A 17,484-nucleotide genomic window follows, 5' to 3' on the forward strand; every position below is an offset into this window, starting at 1 on the left:
TAACAACTAACACGGTAGGTATTACAATTGGCTGTTGTCCTCTAACGTGTTTATATGCTCGTGTGTGTGTACGCGTGCGCGCGTCTCGATATTAAAAGTCTGTTGACAACAGGATATTTCGATCTTTCGCAACTCTACACCTATAATAATAATAATAATAGCAATAATAAACAGAAAGACGTACAACACGAGATTAATGTTAAGTGTATCCTATATTAATTCTGATAAAGGAAAATCTCATAAAGTTTTTGTGCAAACTTGCAGCTCATAATTTTGTGATTTAGAAAATGATTAATAGGCTTTTTTTAACAGTGGAAAAGAAGAAGGTAGAAATTGTCGAGCTGACAAAAGTTAGCGCATTCGTGCCGAGAACCATCAAGCCAAAATTGCCGAAACTTTTTTTCGCTAATCCAGTATGTTTTTGAAAGATGCCATTTGTTTTTGCCACTCCACTCGACTCTTCCGAAAGGAGACTGGCTGCCAAACGAGAATTACGTATTGGGTGTTTCAAAAGTAGCGAACAAATTTTTATCTTCTTTTAGTCCTACCGAGAACAGTGATGATAAACTGAATGATTATTTTTGCGAGGAGGCATTTTTAAAAAGGGATTCGAAATAAATAGGACGAAAGGTTAATTCAAAGGAGCGAAAGCAAGACATCGGAGTGTTGAAAGGACTCGCAGGACACCCAGTGGGTTGACACACAGGCAACTCTAGAGATTAGTTTAGCGAGACTGACCGAAGAGGATGGAGCGCTGACGCAAAAAGGAGAAGGTTTCTGCGCAGCAAATTCATTTCTGCGCAAAGTGGCAGCTGGGAACTGCATCGGAGTCGCGATTATGTCGTGACGAAACCGATGGTTCGCCCAAAGATCGTTACCACTCTCGTTTCATTTAACATTTTCGCGCCTGCTTAATAATGTCTCGCGTGAGGGACACCAAAGAGAAATAAGACGATCGAGCCACTATTAACAAGATTCACCAATGAAAAGCCACACCGTACCATTCTGTCTTTCTCAAAATTTAATGCTGTCTCAACCGGACAGTCTCCGATTTTTTCCGGACCAAATTCATCTTATTTCAGTTGCTCATTTCGACGCATAAAAAAGTTGCAGGAGAACAAGATGACTGATTTATCGTGAAAAAATTCTGAAAGCTGCCAGGGGCTAAAATTTCTAAAGCCAACACGTTGCGAGATCCAGAGTATCGTCTGGTGAAAATTGTTAAGGCTCACTCTGCTATTTGATCACGGCTAAAGTGTAGCCCTGAAGCGTTGTTATCGGCCGAGAGAGAATCTGCGCGTGAAACGGCTATAAAGTAGGCTGGATGCTTGGTTTTTTCCAATGATTCATGGGCGTCCTCGAAGGCGAGTCTTTCATAAAGTTTGTGGGTAAAGATATAAAAGTGCGTGCGTGCGAGGAAGAAAGCGATCGGCGTAAGTGTAAAGAAAAATCGGCGATGTGCGACGGAGCCAAGTTGCGAGCAGCACTGCAATTTGGGCCCCTTAACTTATCGGCCACCCTGACATCTGTTGTCGACTGCGTACTTTTCAGGTGTTCCTATGCAAAGTTAACGCCGGTACCGTATAAAAAGAAAGCAGCGAAGACGCGTGGTTCGTTAGTTGGTTGGTTGGACGATTCGCTGGCTAGCTGAGACTCGGTTGTGGTTGGTTGGTCGATGCGGTTACAAGGATACGGACGGACGGACGGACGGGGAAGATGTTGCGAGGCAAAGTCCAGGCCGGGGGTGCCCGGAGGGCTTGCAGCAGAAATGGCCCAAGTTTGCAGGTTCGAGCCTGCTGATTTTTTCTATTCCTCTACTCGCTCTCTCCGGCTCATCTTTGGTTGGTCCCGGTCCACCCAAACCCTCCTATTCCACGCTCCTGCATCGATCCTTCAATTTCTGCAGTTTCTTATTCCTTCGTTTCTGCTCTCTCTCTCTCTCTCTCTCTCCCCCCTCTCCACCATCTATCTTCGCTCTGATCTTCCTTCTCTCGAGTATACGTCGTTTTCTCTTTTGCTTTTGCTTTTGCTTTTGCTCTTGCCTTTTGCCGTTGCCCCTCGTCTACCTTCGCTTTGCCTGCATTCTTCTCCCTCCCTTTCGCCCTCCCCAACAGACCCGACTGGCGGGGATGATTACACGTGTCTTTTTAACACAAAAGGCTCGAAAACCAACACCGTAATACGACGGAGCTGGGCGCGCCCTGTAATCCACTCGGTCGGCCAGCCAGCCAGCCAGTCCTGATGAGACAACCATTTTCAAAATTGCGATAGCTCACCGAAATAACGCGAGATTGCTCCCTAGCCGACTTCCAGAACCCTCTTGCTGGTGCTGCTGCTGCTGAGGCTGATGCTGATGCTCGTTGATTATTTGTTTTTGCGACCATCACGGTACTTATCGAGTCACTGTTTGCTTCGACGCGTCACGCCCCGTTCCACGTCACGAAATCACCTCTACTCCCTTTTCTTATTAAACAAGACAAACATGCTCGGTGTTTCACCTGTTCAGCCGTACATCGCATCTCTCGGAACAAACTAGCTAAAATCTCCATGAAAAATTCACGATTTAGAGATGAAAATGAACTCTGCGAAAAAGTAGCATTGGAAATGTTGCAAATTGGCTCCGGAACTGCAATCTGAAGCGCCTCTTCGGGGGATAATTGATATCACCTGCCATGTAAATATCGGGTATAGTCGCGGCTCTGCCTGTCCGGGGGAAAAGAACGACGTATAAGAAAATTACCGAACAGACGGCGAGATAATTACGTGTTGGTTTTAGAAAGGGGAACACCGGTTAATTTCAGGCTGGACCATGCAAAAAGCAAGAGGAGCGCGTCTCGACGCAGCGAATTAGCAGAAGCGCGTGGTGAGAATCTTAACAGATTCGACCATTAACGATGAATTCTCGGTGGAATCCTTGACAGCTGCTCGTTGTAAATAACGAGAATAGCCGAACGGAAATCTCAGGAATTAATCCTCGTTTGGCTGCTGGATATTCGATCCGTAAAAATAATAGTGAGAGCGAGCGGGCCGCTGTGGTTTCAGACCGCTGATCGGCCGGTATCTAATCTCCAGCTAGCACAAGGGACTAGCATTTGCACAGGGATTGGTTAGCACCTCGCGACTCCCTATTTAATCTACGCCTCTCAACACCTTCTTCATCGATTTCCATTCTTCCCCACCACCAACGCCTCGCCTCTCTAATGACACGTTTCTTCTATGGCCCCCGGTCGTTTGCCGTGTGTAAAAAATAAATACCTGTTTTGTTTAGTAACGCGATAGTTTTAGCACTGCCCAAGGCTCATCGCTCTAAAACTTTTTGATAGTCAGATTAGACGGCCGGTTTGTCTGGTCGTGTCAGAATTCGGCAAACAAGCCTTCAGCTGCGGTTGGAAGGTATATAATGCCTCTTGGGGAACGGTGCATGGAAATGAAAAAATAATGCTGTGGGAGAGAGACGGGTGACTATATAGTCGATCGTCTACACGGCTGCATCGGACAATTTGAGAAAAACTCGATTATGGACGAACGAAAATAGACGATACAAGCATTCGTCGAAGACAGAGGCTCGTATAATTAGTCAAAGGCGAACCAGCACTGTAATTAACGAGTGGAGGCTTTCTTGGGGATTGTGTCTCAGATGGCATCTCTCTCGTAGTTTCCGATACGGCAGATCGATCACTTTGGATGTTATCGACATCCCCCAAGGTCTGGAAGATAGTGATAGAATGAGAGGGAGAGAGAGAGAGAAAGGGAGAGAACTTTCCTCCAAAAGTACCAATCATCGAAAGCGAGGAGAGGCGTGACAATCCGGCTGGTTGGCTGATTTGGGTCTCGACGATAACGAAGTGTTTGAACAGTGAACTGTAATTAACAACATTAAGGGGGGAAAAGAGTTGCAGTGCGTAGAGTGGGTGGAGAATGCAGCTGTGCATTTATGCATTCTTCGGGAGTCGTGCCACCGTACGTGATAAGCTGCAATTAAATAGATTGACTCGCAAAATTTAACCAGTTCCTCGGCGTAAAAGGGTCATAGGTTGGTAGAAAAATTGCTGGCGAGCGAGGAGGCTGACGCCATCTACAGAATCCAGAGAGAGAGAGAGAGAGGGAGAGAGTAGCGTCAATAAACGTTAATAGTGGCGGAAATTAATTAATTTGCGCAACAGTGCTGCACATTCTCACGCTTTTGGTATACAAATAAGCTCTTATAAAAGCGATACCCCCAGGCTCGGGCTAAAACCAACGTGGAATCGGCGAGAATCGTTGAAGCGTGCTCATAAATAAGCCAGAGATCGCTATTTATGGCAGCCAAATTAATTCCTATGTGTTTTTAGCCACTTCTCATGCAAATACCCATCTTCGCGCGCCTCTTTATGGCCCCTGAAGAGATATAAATGATCTGATAAAATGTTTAAGCGTCGAAAAACAAGCACGGCTGGATTTGTGCGTTAAACACCAAGGGGATGCTATTATTACAGGAAGAAAAAACTGTCCTCGAACGATGGGATACTATAGTCACTTTTCGCTCCTCATGAATATTCATAGCATCCAATATTTTTAGAAGCTCTTTTTCGCAAAAGATCGAAGCAAGAAAACCTACCCGGGCATCGACTAATATAGTACGCGCGCAAGAAATATTTTACGAGTATCGCTCCGAAGAGTAATGACCAACCTGCACACCAAAGCTTCCATAATTACAAAATGAGGATGGAGCTTCGGTTTACATAAACTAAAAATATACTTGTAATAAATTCGTTAATTTAATTAAAAATATACTCAAGGTCTGTTGTATCAATGCATTATACTTTCTTACCCTTCAGTTTTTTAATCACAATAATCTAGCTGTAACGCTGCACATTGATGTTTACAAAGGAGCCGGGAGAGAGTCAGAGTCGCAGTGTGTAAATCTTTGTTTTGCCGCGAGAGAGAGAGAGAGAGAGAGAGAGAGACGGTGCGGCGCGGCGCCACGTCACGCAGCAGCGCTACCGACCGACCAATCGGCTGGAATGTTCTCACAATTATTGTCGGTTTTATTACGCAACCACGTTTCCCTACTCGATCCTGCCTGCCGGTACAGCAACGCCGAATCGCATAAAATTAGCATTTCCACCGGCCTACCGTACTTCCCACGGTGTAGAACGATACGTATGCACGAACCTATTCAGGATAAACTGCATCCTTGAGCGAGCTCTCTCGTCCGTGTTCTCCACAGTCGGAATATAGCTGGTCGCTCTCCGTTCAACAAGGAGCTCCCAGCAATATCGCTGGAAATTCTATCGGGACGAAACCACATTTGATAGAGGATTTTCCCTCGAGAGTGAATAACCGATATTTCGCTCTCCTATATTGAGAAATTATTTTGGTCGAATCGATCCCCTTTGTGGTTTGGATGCTTTCGTACCTGGGGTTCTGGAACGTCTTGGCACTTGGCTGTTTCCGCTCAAGTAGGGACACGTGACACACGCGAGTGGCACGCGCGGCGCGCGCTCCTCTCTTCTCGGTAAAACCAGTTCTCCAGCAGCCAATAGAAATAACGCTCTTTCTTCGTCCTTTCCCTTCGGCATTATCGTATCGCTATCTGCCTCTAATACATATATATATATATATATATATATATACGCGTACACAGATTCGCTCCTCGTACAAAAGTTATCTTCTGTGAATCGACTATTGTCCAGAATCGAAGAATTGTCGATTTAAAAAAATGACTGTTCCTCGAGCGCAATAATAGGGGGTTAGTAGGAGTTCTTTAATTACTGATTCCATCTCGAGAGAGGTTCGCGAGGGGCGCGGATGGCTGACATAAATCATCAAACGAGTCGAAGACGAACCTTCTCTAAGGTCTATAGACGTCCATACGCGATTATGCCCGGCTCTTAAAACCAGTAAGAAAAAATATTCACGGCTTTTTTTTGCCTAGCGAGTTTACGAGAAAGTCGTAAATTTGGCCGGAGAGGCCTTTTGTGGCTCGGTTTTTGCTGGCGGGAATTAATCGTGTGAGAGGCAAGCCCTGCGCCTGCGCGTTATTGAATTTGGCGCAAGCACCGGCGTGTAAAACTCGTAGAAACAAACGCCCCGCGGCCGCCATGTGGCCAGCAAGAGGATTTCCGCAAGAATAGCGTTCATTGTGTTCACTTTTACTTGGGACGGATAATGCCAGTACGATAATTCCCTTTGAATGTTTTTGGACAAAAAATGAAAGTAGCGCAAGTGAGCCATTCCCTAAGCCTCTTCTCCCAAGACTATATCGCTCAACTTCCACCATTATGAGATTAATATTTTTGTATTCTCTGAAAGAAACTGTGTAATAACGAAGAGTGGTCTGCTCCGAGATCGATCGAGCTTCATCGTTGTACGTTGAGGAACGATTAATTTCACACGAATGATAATAATCGGCAGATCGATATAGAAGACTTCTAATGCTAATGTCATTCTGTGGGAACAATGGGGCTATAGATCCATTGAATATTAAGAGAGCAAACAGTCGAAGGTAGATAGAGCGAAGAGAAGTGTATTATCTCATCAAGTCCAATTACAAGAGGCATCCAATTCGAGTCCCACTGAAATTAAAGATACCTATCGATCGGTCATCCGGTTACTATCGAATTAACACTTTCTCGCTCCAATTATACCAGTGGCCGATAAGTCATCGTGAGTTTGTACAATTTTTTTAATAGCCCTAGCGAAATATTTAGGGAGTATATATATATATATATAGAGAGAGAGAGAGAGAGAGAGGGAAAATTCATAATTAATGGATTTAAGTGTAAGGCGTCGAAGCTGCAAACTTTTTCTTGTATGCGTAAGTTTAATTAAGGATGCGGTCACGTAAAGCTATCTGATGAATAGCCTTTGTGGCAAAGGTTCGGGATCCATGCATCGATTCACGGCTGGCAGGTAAGCATCACGAAGTAATCACCAGCCACAAATTTCAGAAGAAAAGGGATCATGCAAATTGCTCGACAGCGAGGGATATAAGAAGAGGGATATTGCGAGATTTTGTTGAACGTACGGCCGGACCTGAGAAGAGTCTTAACCAGATTATTTTTGTACTTAACGCAATAGACGCTCGCTCGCGATGCGACCTAATTTCCGCGATGTATCGGTAATTTAAGATCGATAAACCTGAGAACTATCGGAAGACTATCGGATTTCCTCCGGCGCAGCGGTGGGATTAAAAATCTAGCCATTCACGTTAATCCCTTGATGGCAGAAAATAATACGAATCGAGCAACACGACACCCTCGATCGAATATTGAATTTCCTGAATTGGCCCAAATGTGCTTGATATTCGATAAAAAAGTGGATTAAAAATATTATGTTCCAGGACATTATACGCTTTGAGGTCGAAGACGCGAAGGACGATATCCAGGACGCTCTCGACGACGATCGACAGAGAAATCCTCTTTGCGAGCTTTTTCACGGTTTTACCTTTCATAAACAAGAAGACCGAGCGAACTGGTGGATGCGAAGGTGAAAAATGGATGGGAGAGACACAGGAGCGACGCTTAACGAAAGGATTATCATATTTTTGTAATACAGGATAAATCCTTAAATCTTGTTTACAAGCAGATTCTACAATACGGCCTATAACGGATTTAATACGATTCTGAGCTGATCTCGGCGAAAGTCTCCTTTAAAGTGTAATTTACTATATACGAAAGGCTTATAGTCCGGCAGGATCCTCCATGAAAAGCTGTCAATCGCGAAACGTCAGTCGGACAATAAATGGGCGAAAATTCTCCCGACAAACGAGAAATCTGTTTTGAAAAGGCAGCAATAATGCCACCAGACAATAACAATTCAAGCGAATTTAACGTTGTATACAAATAAAAAGCTTTGTTGCCTCCGCTAGCCTCCTTAATTCGCTCAAATGTCCTTTTCGATCGGTTTCGATGGTACCTATACAGGTATATAGCGTGTTTCATTGATCGTTCGAATTTTCGTCGACTAGAAAAAAATTAAGTGAATTTTTTCTCATCGTGTAATGGTCAATCGAGTAGAGAGCGAGATATTGCAATCGATTTTGGTTTCTCAGCGGACGTCTTGTGGTCGCCGAAGCATTGGCTAACAGGATTATCATGGCGTGATTGTAAACGCGTCAAGGAAATATAGAACAACTTTGTGCTTGGCGCGCGCATCCGTGATTGGATACAGTCCCGGCTAAAAGGAGAGAACTCGCCGTTTCCGATTGTCGAATATTTTTCAGACACCCACGCGCAAGGGACCGCGAGGGAACATCTGCTCGTCATCAGCCACACAGTCGCGATAAGTAATATTGCTTTCTTCGGAACGACTCCTCGAAGATAATCACGCGGTCCAGGCTCGACTTTTCGTGTTTTCGTTAGCTCGAAAATAATTTCACGCATTTCTCTTCCCGACTTAGGCAATTTATACAAACGCGCGGGGTGTCCCCGGCACTCTCCATCTGCTCGATAGGGTAAGCGAGTAATGGGGAATCCAACACTTCACGCCCACCACTGTCGAACTCTCGAAAACCGTGTTCGGTCTTAACGCGCTGCTTCCCACGATAATACCAAAGACAATTTTTCAGTCTCCCCTCTTACCGATAGGGGATGATAGCCCCATCTCCTATATGCTTGCATGCGGATGGAAGACCTCTCCGCAAACAGATAGAAATACCACAAAACCCTCGAAAATCCTATTTGTCGCCGAACGCGCTCATTTATTAACTGTCCCGTCTCCCACCTACCAAAACATATAAATACAGTAGCCGCTTTTTTCTCCAAGAAAATACTTAAAAATACGAAAAGCATTGCGAGGAAGAGAAAAGCAACAACGTGTCTCGAGAGTTTTTTTGAATAAAAGCGTGAAAATCGAATAATTTGTTTTGGACTTAGGGCGCTATTTGGTTTGATTCGTAAATACAGTGTATATAATAGTAGCAGAACGAAAACGTGGAGAGGTCGTGACTTCGCCACCCACGTGCTCAATTTCCCGAGAATCAGGATAATCTGGGGAGTGGCTGATGCTTGGTAAAATCCAGTAGACGCGAACAATAACTCCGCGTGACGCTCAAGGTGGTGTCCCTTGCACAAAAGTGAAACGTGGAAAAGAAATCCTTCGGCGCAGGCTGCAGCGCGTCTCGGGTCTCCGGAGATCCCATCGATTCACGCTTCACTTAGTCCGAGCCTCCGTTCGACATTTGTCGTACAACTCACTCGGCTGCTGTTGCACAACAAGGAATCGTTTGTGTCTCGAAGAAAACGGCTGCCGCCACCTCCATTGCATTTTAAACTCGCAATAATTGACACGCCAGAGTTTAAAAACTCTATTAATCAAGCGGAGAATAACATTTGACAGGAAATTGTGAAAAAGTTTCTAAATGTTTTTTCATCGATCGTCGTTCCTATATGTATATATATATATATATATATATATACTATAGCTATATAGGAAAGAGACCTTCTTCCTCCTGGCCAATTTAACGATTGTTTGTTCAGAGGGCCTAAAGTAACAGATTTGACGTGGCCGGATAATCAATCAGCTTTCACCTATCCGATTTGTATCGTCGCTCTCCTTCGGCCGCGCTGAGAAATTTGACTGTACAATCAGTTGGCCTATAAAATTGCTGCTGCCCTTGGTCCGTGCTGCGGGCGTCCCGTCCCGGTAATAGCCGGTCATCCCTTGCATCAACACCCACGCACTGCAAGCAGCGTCATCACCGGCTGCCACCACGTCGTAAATAAAACGAAATTGTTGACCGGTGCCTTTTGGCTGCAGTCTGAGCAGCTATATACGCAGCGTTGAGAAGGAAGATCGCGAGATGTCGGCCAGACTTTAGGCGTATCTTAGATCTTTGTTTGCCGAGGTATGCATCAACGCAAATACAAATCGAGAATAATTATATTCGTTAGATAAATGAGATCGTAGCCGTTGATAGTTGATTTATGACTGCGGGTTAACGAATCCTCCGCCATGCAGATATTGTTCAAGCTCGGCCTATGAGATTTTTCAAGCGCGCCAATATGTATTTCCTCCGAAAGAGTTGAGATTATTTTGGGTTTGGTTGGGGATAGGAGGTGGACTTTTGGCGAGGAGGACGTCTGGCGCGGTGCGTCGTACATCAACGTCCAGCGAGGTGGGCGGACGTCGCGTCAGAAGCTGAGCTGACGCCTCGCGAAATTGAATCTAAAGGTCTGCTTGCTTCCTTTCCCCTCTTGCGCAGCTGCAGGGAGGTCGCAAATCATCACCTCGCTACGTTTACAACGTTAGATAGCCCAAGATTACAGCCGTGGTCCACCATGCAAAACCATCTCCGGCCGGGACGCTCCCTCGGCCAACAACTTTCTCACACTCTTCCCGTTTTCCATTCTCACTCGGCCCGCAGAGATCGCTTCTCCGACTTCTGCGAAGCACGTTTGGCCCACCTCGAAAATCATCCGTCCGCTCTTTCCCTTTCCTATTCTGCCGATCCGCAAAAGGCTCTTAATATATATATATATATATATATATGGAACCAAAAAGATCTCGCAGCGCCTTTTGCAAACTGATTATCCGTGCCTGCGAGTTAATTATCTCTCTCTCTCTCTCTCCCCCACTCCCTCTCACCTCCTTCTTCCCTATTCAGCCTTACTTTTTACTTATTGGGTTTTCTGCTAGGGAAGAAAACAGGCTATTGAGGTAAGCCCCCCGTCCCTCCATCCACCACGAGTGGCAGCAGAAAGGATTCGGTCGTGCGGCATACATTCTTTCTCTTTTTGTTAACGCGCAGTATTCCTACTAAATTCCCGAAGGCCGCGGGAGCTTCGCTTCTTATGCCCTGTACAACCTCCGTTTTTACATCCTCGACGAAATCCCCCGGGCTTTGTACCAGTTTATTGCGCTCGTCCATTAAATGATGTCATTAGATATACTTAGGAGCAACTTTATTGGCTTCCTTTACAACGCTCGACGGCTACCGTGAAACGATATCGACCCTGGAGTCTCATCGAGGCCGAAACTGAAATTTGGTAAAGCGTTTATTATCTCGCCGCAATAATCCTTTATTGCTACCGCCACGCCGCACCCCTTCTTCCGATACATAATTTTCTCAACCGCCCGACTTTAATCATTCGACGAATGCATAAGAAATTTTTCATGTGAAATAATTCCGCTGCAGTTTTTTTAAAATTAATACAAGAAGTATATAAATCTATCTGGTGATTGAACTTTAGTTTTTAAACATCAATATACATAGATTTATTCATTCTTTATCGATATACATACATGCATATTTACAATTTGTGGCTGTTGCAAAGGTTTCTTTTATTTATTTTGGAACTCTTTTTCTTCGATCCTTTCGCTACATTCTAGCCGTTGAACCACTTGTTAACGTTTTTTTTTAAATAAAGTACTCCATCGAGTTACCGTTTTCCAAATTTTACAAGTAGAGACATAGGAACTATTGCGACTTAACACTAGATTGCCTGAAGAAATAAAGTCATTTTGACTGCTTTTTAATTTCAGTTAGAAAAAAAGTCTTTATAATAATCGAATTTCTAAGAATATTAAGACTTTTTATACATAAGCTTGTCTAAAGTCTTAAAATCCTAAGAAATTCTATTATTATATACATATTTTTCTCTAACAGAAGTCAAAAAGCAGTCAAAATGACTTCTTCAGGCAATCTAGTGTTAATGGAGTGTTCACATTTCTGATTATGACTCGCATGCGTTTATCAACATAGCGGGGACGATCACGCGATATACGCATATTGCGAGAACTAAACTTCATCGCAACACTTGTAAAAGAAACGGGTGAACGACAGAGTCGTGTAGAGCAGAGAGGACGGAGAAGTTTGCAGAGAGTGTAGAATGGATAAAACATAGGCAGCAGTATGAAATTTTTATTTTTGGATATTCATCATATTCTTATTTTTATTGTCCAATTTAAAGTTAAATTTATTAATATTATAAAATTAATTATGTTTGAACGTTCAATGAGAAAAATATAATCCCTTTTAAATATAAGAGGCCGATATTTTTGTTCTTCGATATTTTCAACATTTCCCTGTTGACTTATAAATATAAACACAGACAATGATTCATGATAAAAAAAAATCGTGGCCCATGAGGGGATCGAACCCGCGACCTTCGCGTTATTAGCACGACGCTCTAACCAACTGAGCTAATGGGCCAATCTTGCAATCCTGAGATGTTTGCATTTTCCGCATTTTCACGTGGAATTATAAATAATAGTAATAGTGGATGATAAAAAAAATGTAGTTTATAAGGGAGGATTGAACTAATGACTTTTACATTAGCAAAATGTTCTAATTAACTTTCCCTTCCATCAAACACATTTTTTCTATTTCAAATAAACGCAAGACTGAAAGTTGTACAAAAATGTTAGAGAAAAAAATAGCTATAATATTATTGAATAGAAACTGGTTTAAGCAATAGGCCCAAAGGCTTATTTGTCTGTTATTTGTTAAGGAAGTTCAAGGGTTACGCAAAAATGCAGATAATTAAGCAAGAGAACAAGAGAATTCATTTTTTACTATGTTCGAAAATGATCCTGATTTTTTTATATTTTTCCCAGACCATTTTGCGACAATAGTCGACCTGAAAATTAGCAGATTATATACACGGGCTCTTATGGAATGCGGCCAAACACAATCGATTGACATAGAGCGCGATATTATAAAAATGCAAAGAGATAAAACAATGATACATGTATATGCATATGTATACTTTATACTGAAATAAAATTTAGCCAACCGAATTAATGGTCCGACGTTCTATTTTTCAGATTTACGCGTTTAATATTAAAAAAATAGTAGTACTGATTAGGGATGCAAAAATGTGGCCCATGAGGGGATCGAACCCGCGACCTTCGCGTTATTAGCACGACGCTCTAACCAACTGAGCTAATGGGCCGCTGTGCTGCGGTTGCTCAGCGCCGTCAGTGGACTGGTGTGCGAACTGTTTGATAGTGACCAGTTATACAATAGTACTATATAAACAGCTGCTCTCTGCCCACTCTGAACAATTGATAAGCTTCGTGTAAATATATAATACTCAGTAGTCAGTACGCATAGCCTCATTGGATCTGCCAGTTAGCGCTTTTCATCTCAGCCAATAGCATAGACTGCTTTATTAAATACTTATTATTTACTTGTTCTGTTTTTATTCCTTATATTCATTGAATGTGGTTATACTTATTCGGTTGATGGTACTTTTTTTATTTTTTTTTTGTGAATAAAATTATCAAAATGCCAAGAGATTTACCAGTGGATCTCCTGAATAATTATTCTAGGGAAACTGTGTTTAGACGAAAAAATGCATCTACGTTTAAAAAACTGGCAAAGACCACACACTTTAGTTATCGAGAAGTTGAAGGTTATAATCGATTTGATTTAATAAATTATTTTATAAAATTAATAAGATATTTTATTTTTAGCACTGGCAATAATTCACAGAAAAATTGTAGAAACAAAAGGACCGATGAATAGATACGTGTTTCATGATATATATCATGCTGGACTAGATCTAACGAACAACAAGCGTCATTTATTGATAGACAGAATTTTTTCAACTTTTGATAAGAGCAATTCATTGCAAATCAATTATGTAGACTGGGTTGAAGGAATGTCTGTGGTACTGAGGGGCACTCTCGACGAAAGGATACGTTTTGCATTCTCGGTAATTCGACATGTGAAAGCAAAATTATTCTCTCTTTAACAAAATATAAATATCCAGGTTTATGATTACTGGAAAACGAACAAATTAAATAAGGAGAACATTTTTCAAATGCTGAGAGGTTGCATCTTCAGATTACCGGAAAACGAAGATACCGAACAAGCTGTGAAAGTAAATAGAAATAAAAGAATTAATTTTAAAAGAGAGAATTAATACGATTCTAAATTTGTAGGATTTAGTAGAGCTGTTGTTAAAGAAGATAGACGTGGATCGAGACGGGTTTGTTTCGGATGAGGATTTTGCAGCAGCAGTGAGAAAAAATCCTTTATATCTAGAATGCATGGGCCCAGTCTTCCCCACTAGACCAGCCCGCCAAGCATTTCTAAACACATTTACCGATACCCCGACGAGATATTGATTTACGATACTTTAATATTTACCAAAATTTCTATGTATCTTATTTCTGAAGCTTTCACGTCCCTCGAGTACTGCGATAAAATCAAGTTACAGAGGCCAAAATATGTTAGTTCGCACCGATGAACGAGTGAACGTGTTAAATGAAACAGAAGAAATCCTTCTTAGAAATAAGGGATGCTCCAGTAAATTCTCGAGGCGTTCGATGAACCGTGCGGCTTTCACGATTCATCGCACGATGAAGATTGACTCGCTTCCTTTGCAAACAATTGCTAATGGACCGCGATAACACCATAATTCAATCTCGTCAGTCTAAACGTGCGAGAAAATTGGGTCGTTCAATAGTAGCTACGAGCTGTACGCCAAAAGCGATCTAAACTCGATGTGTCTAATGGACACAAAATTGATTTATATTTCGGTCAAAATAAACATTTGTAGTTCTAGGGTAAATAATTTATTACTTCTTTAAACAAGTATAGAAGTATAGGTTTAAAAAAGTACTATTATTAGGAGGGAAGATGGAGATGCAAAAGGGGTTGAGGAGGTGGAGAGAGGTCGTGCTGACATAACGTAGCCCAGTGGCGTTGTGGCCAACTTACGTGTTACAAAAAACATAATGAATGTTTGAAGATGGTAGTATTGGGGGATGAAAGCATGGAAGTAGGTTTCAAGCAGCTATAACAACAAATTAAAGAAGAAATCTCGAGTCTTTCGTCGGATTGCACGATGCAGGTCGTGAACAATGTGTCTGGCTATGTGGTGTACAGGAGGTCTACGAGGGCGGGGGTGAAACGATATTGTGTAAAGAGTATAATAACGTGCGTATGAAAGGCCAGGCTCTTTGTGGGTAGCCGACCGTGTCCTAAAAGGATCTTCCAAGACTGGCAGAGGTATACGCACGGCGCAGGACGATCGAGAGTTAGGGCACCAGCTGAGAAAACACGCCACGGGCTTGTGTTTCCATGGCGAAACTCGTAAGTACGCATGTACGTGATGTCTACCCAAGAGATTTCAGCCTTTAAATTATACAAAATCCACTGCTACTTCGCTTCTTGCCAAAATATACAATTTGCAGTACCAAAACATTGATCGAACCGTTTTGCAAAGATTTTACTATATATATATATAGAGGCTTGTCAATTTTTCTGTTGTTATTGAAAAGTATTTGGAGAAGTATATAGGGGTTGGTAGGTTTAAAACGAAATAAGTGTTTTAGAAATAAATCAGTGTATTGGTTAGCGAAACCTGGCCGAATCCATTTGTTAGGGTCCGGCTGTACGACAAGACGGTGTCGTGTTAAAACTGGTGACCTCATGCTGCTTCCTGGACTAACTGGGCAGCACGTGATGCGTCTACTTTGCTTGGGAACGCATCTGTACGCTTCACTGGTCGTACCTCGCGCGAAACATTGTGCACGCCGTGGCATACCTACTTTGTCGTGCCAATCACATATTTATGGATTCGGTCCCGAGTCCCGACCGAGCTCCCGAGACTTCACGCATCGTTGCATCCAAACGAATCCAAATCTAACGTCAACTGCGCCTTCCCTCAATTTCAGGATTAGACGCTTCGAAAAACTTACAAGAGCTTTCGAGTTCCACCTTTCCTTATCGCAGCTAAATCTTTGCTTACCTTTATTCCGCATTCCGTTTGGCTCGAATGAAAAATATTAGTCAGCTACGTGTTGGTAGAGAATTTCGACCCGTATTAGCAAAAGTGTTAAGATATTGGGTTTATTTGGATCTGGTTCAATTTGAATTTCAGCTTATGCCGATTATACGTGTAAAATTTAATAGCGCATGCTTTGAGCAGTGAGACGACGTTAAAATTATCGTCTAATCCAGTTTATCCGCGGTGCATGTTGATGAATACGATTGGCGCATTGGATTTCAACCGTACGAATTATCGGGGGTGGATTTATCGTGCGAGGGAAGACTAGGCATTCCGGTAATCCTTTGCCAAGGTAGCGGCTTGCGTTATACGTCGGTATCTTTGATGCGTGGGCGGGGACCACGCAAATCGAATCGACTGGCGTTTCATCACGTTCCGTTGAAATCACCACCCTTGCTTCGCCGTGGATCTGATCATAATTTATATTGATATCATCGTAATCGATGCTTCTGCTTATTTCTACCTTCGATAAAATTTTACCTCCTCTTATAATATTACTCTTCTTCTACATATATATTGCATTCCGAAAATATTTCATCGTTGAATTCAACATTCTATTCCACCATTACATAAACGATTTTCCACGAAGCCAGCAAGAAATTAATTAAATCGGATATCTCGTTTCTAATTCAATTATGCGTCTAATCTAGTTTAACCGTTGAGCGAATCGGCTCGATTTAATTTATGTTAAAATATTTCGTAGCCCCCGCAGCGTGGGTAGGAGGGGTTTTTTATTTTTGGCTGGATTCAGCCGAGCGAGCGAGACAAATGTCAGTATGGTAGATAGGATCTGATGAGGTCTGGTCTGGTCACGCCCGCGATGTGCCACGCGACTAGACTGACTGGCAAAAGGAAGGGAAAAAAATAAGAATCTGAGATCAGGCGAAGCTGCACGCAAAATGACGGACGGCCACGTTAAATCAACTGGCAGCTCCTCTGATCCTGTTTGTTTTTCCTTGCCCAGATTCAGTTTGCTCTCTCCGCCTCACAAAATACCTCTGGCGTGTTTTTCCTCAGCCGTGTTCGGGTCCTGAAGTTACAAGGTCTTCGCGTCGTAATCTTGTAAACAAATCGGCCTCAAAAAATCATACCAGCAAATGCGTATATCTAAAAAATTCATAAACTCTCGGACGAAAGAAACAGTTCTCGATGGTTGATCTAATTAAAAGAAAAAATAATAATAGGATGGGTACGTGATGTAAGATAATGAGTCGAGTTCCGGGATCACCGTAAACTATCCAAAGGTGTCGAGTTGGTCACGGTCATGCGAGACCGAGTTTTCAAAACAGAATTAGACGCGACGGCGACCATTTACTCGTTGGCAAAATGTGCACCATCCATTTTTCAAGGAATTTCTATCTCTGAGATTTTTTTACCCCCCCCCCCCCCCTAATAACAACAACGGATAGCACGAGGATTATCCACATCCGGTCACTTGAGTCTCATTTTTTTTTTCAAATGGCTTTCGCATCGAGCACTGTGTTCACGGATATCGAGTGGTTTTCTCATCTATTGCAAAGGCGTCCATTCATGAGCCAGATCTCCCCACTCGAGTGCTTTTCAATCCTAGAGCATCCTCGATCCGATCGCATCTCTCCTCCAGGTTTTTTATGCTTCCTGCGTGGAGCTGAAAAATGGGCCAGGAATATCGCGGCGAAGAGATGCTACTCGACGTCGATTGGTTCACCGCGTTCGTCCGGGAGGGAATAGTCACGAAATTGGGTGAGACAAAATTAAGGAAGGAATTTTATCGACGGGG

At 42.7% G+C, this 17,484-nt stretch overlaps 1 protein-coding gene and 2 non-coding genes across 3 annotated transcripts; 1 reads left to right on the plus strand and 2 right to left on the minus strand.

Annotated features, from left to right (window-relative positions):
• Window positions 1-12,062: 12,062 nt before the first annotated feature.
• TRNAI-AAU (transfer RNA isoleucine (anticodon AAU)) lies at window positions 12,063-12,136 on the minus strand. The gene has a single exon. It is a non-coding gene; the product is annotated as a tRNA-Ile (tRNA).
• A 668-nt stretch (window positions 12,137-12,804) lies between these two features.
• On the minus strand, window positions 12,805-12,878 carry TRNAI-AAU (transfer RNA isoleucine (anticodon AAU)). Its single transcript has one exon. It is a non-coding gene; the product is annotated as a tRNA-Ile (tRNA).
• A 335-nt stretch (window positions 12,879-13,213) lies between these two features.
• LOC136773635 (calaxin-like) lies at window positions 13,214-14,058 on the plus strand. The gene is made up of 4 exons (XM_066727438.1): window positions 13,214-13,340; window positions 13,402-13,643; window positions 13,701-13,811; window positions 13,873-14,058. Exons 1-4 carry the CDS (start codon window positions 13,214-13,216, stop codon window positions 14,056-14,058), a joined length of 666 nt encoding a protein of 221 aa, XP_066583535.1.
• The last annotated feature ends 3,426 nt before the right edge of the window (window positions 14,059-17,484 follow it).

The sequence above is a fragment of the Prorops nasuta genome, unplaced genomic scaffold (assembly GCF_024137725.1).
Source record: "Prorops nasuta isolate Cenicafe-Biocafe unplaced genomic scaffold, Cenicafe_Pnas_1.2 PNAS00005, whole genome shotgun sequence".
In the NCBI taxonomy this organism is placed as follows: Eukaryota; Metazoa; Arthropoda; class Insecta; order Hymenoptera; family Bethylidae; genus Prorops; species Prorops nasuta.

What these genes read in the sequence shown, in the direction of transcription:
- LOC136773635 (XM_066727438.1), top strand. Translation starts at nt 13,214, where the DNA reads ATGCCAAGAGATTTACCAGTGGATCTCCTGAATAATTATTCTAGGGAA. An exon ending in TAGTTATCGAGAAGTTGAAG is followed by an intron (nt 13,341 to 13,401) that starts GTTATAATCGAT and finishes TTTTATTTTTAG; the next exon opens with CACTGGCAATAATTCACAGA. An exon ending in ATACCGAACAAGCTGTGAAA is followed by an intron (nt 13,812 to 13,872) that starts GTAAATAGAAAT and finishes CTAAATTTGTAG; the next exon opens with GATTTAGTAGAGCTGTTGTT.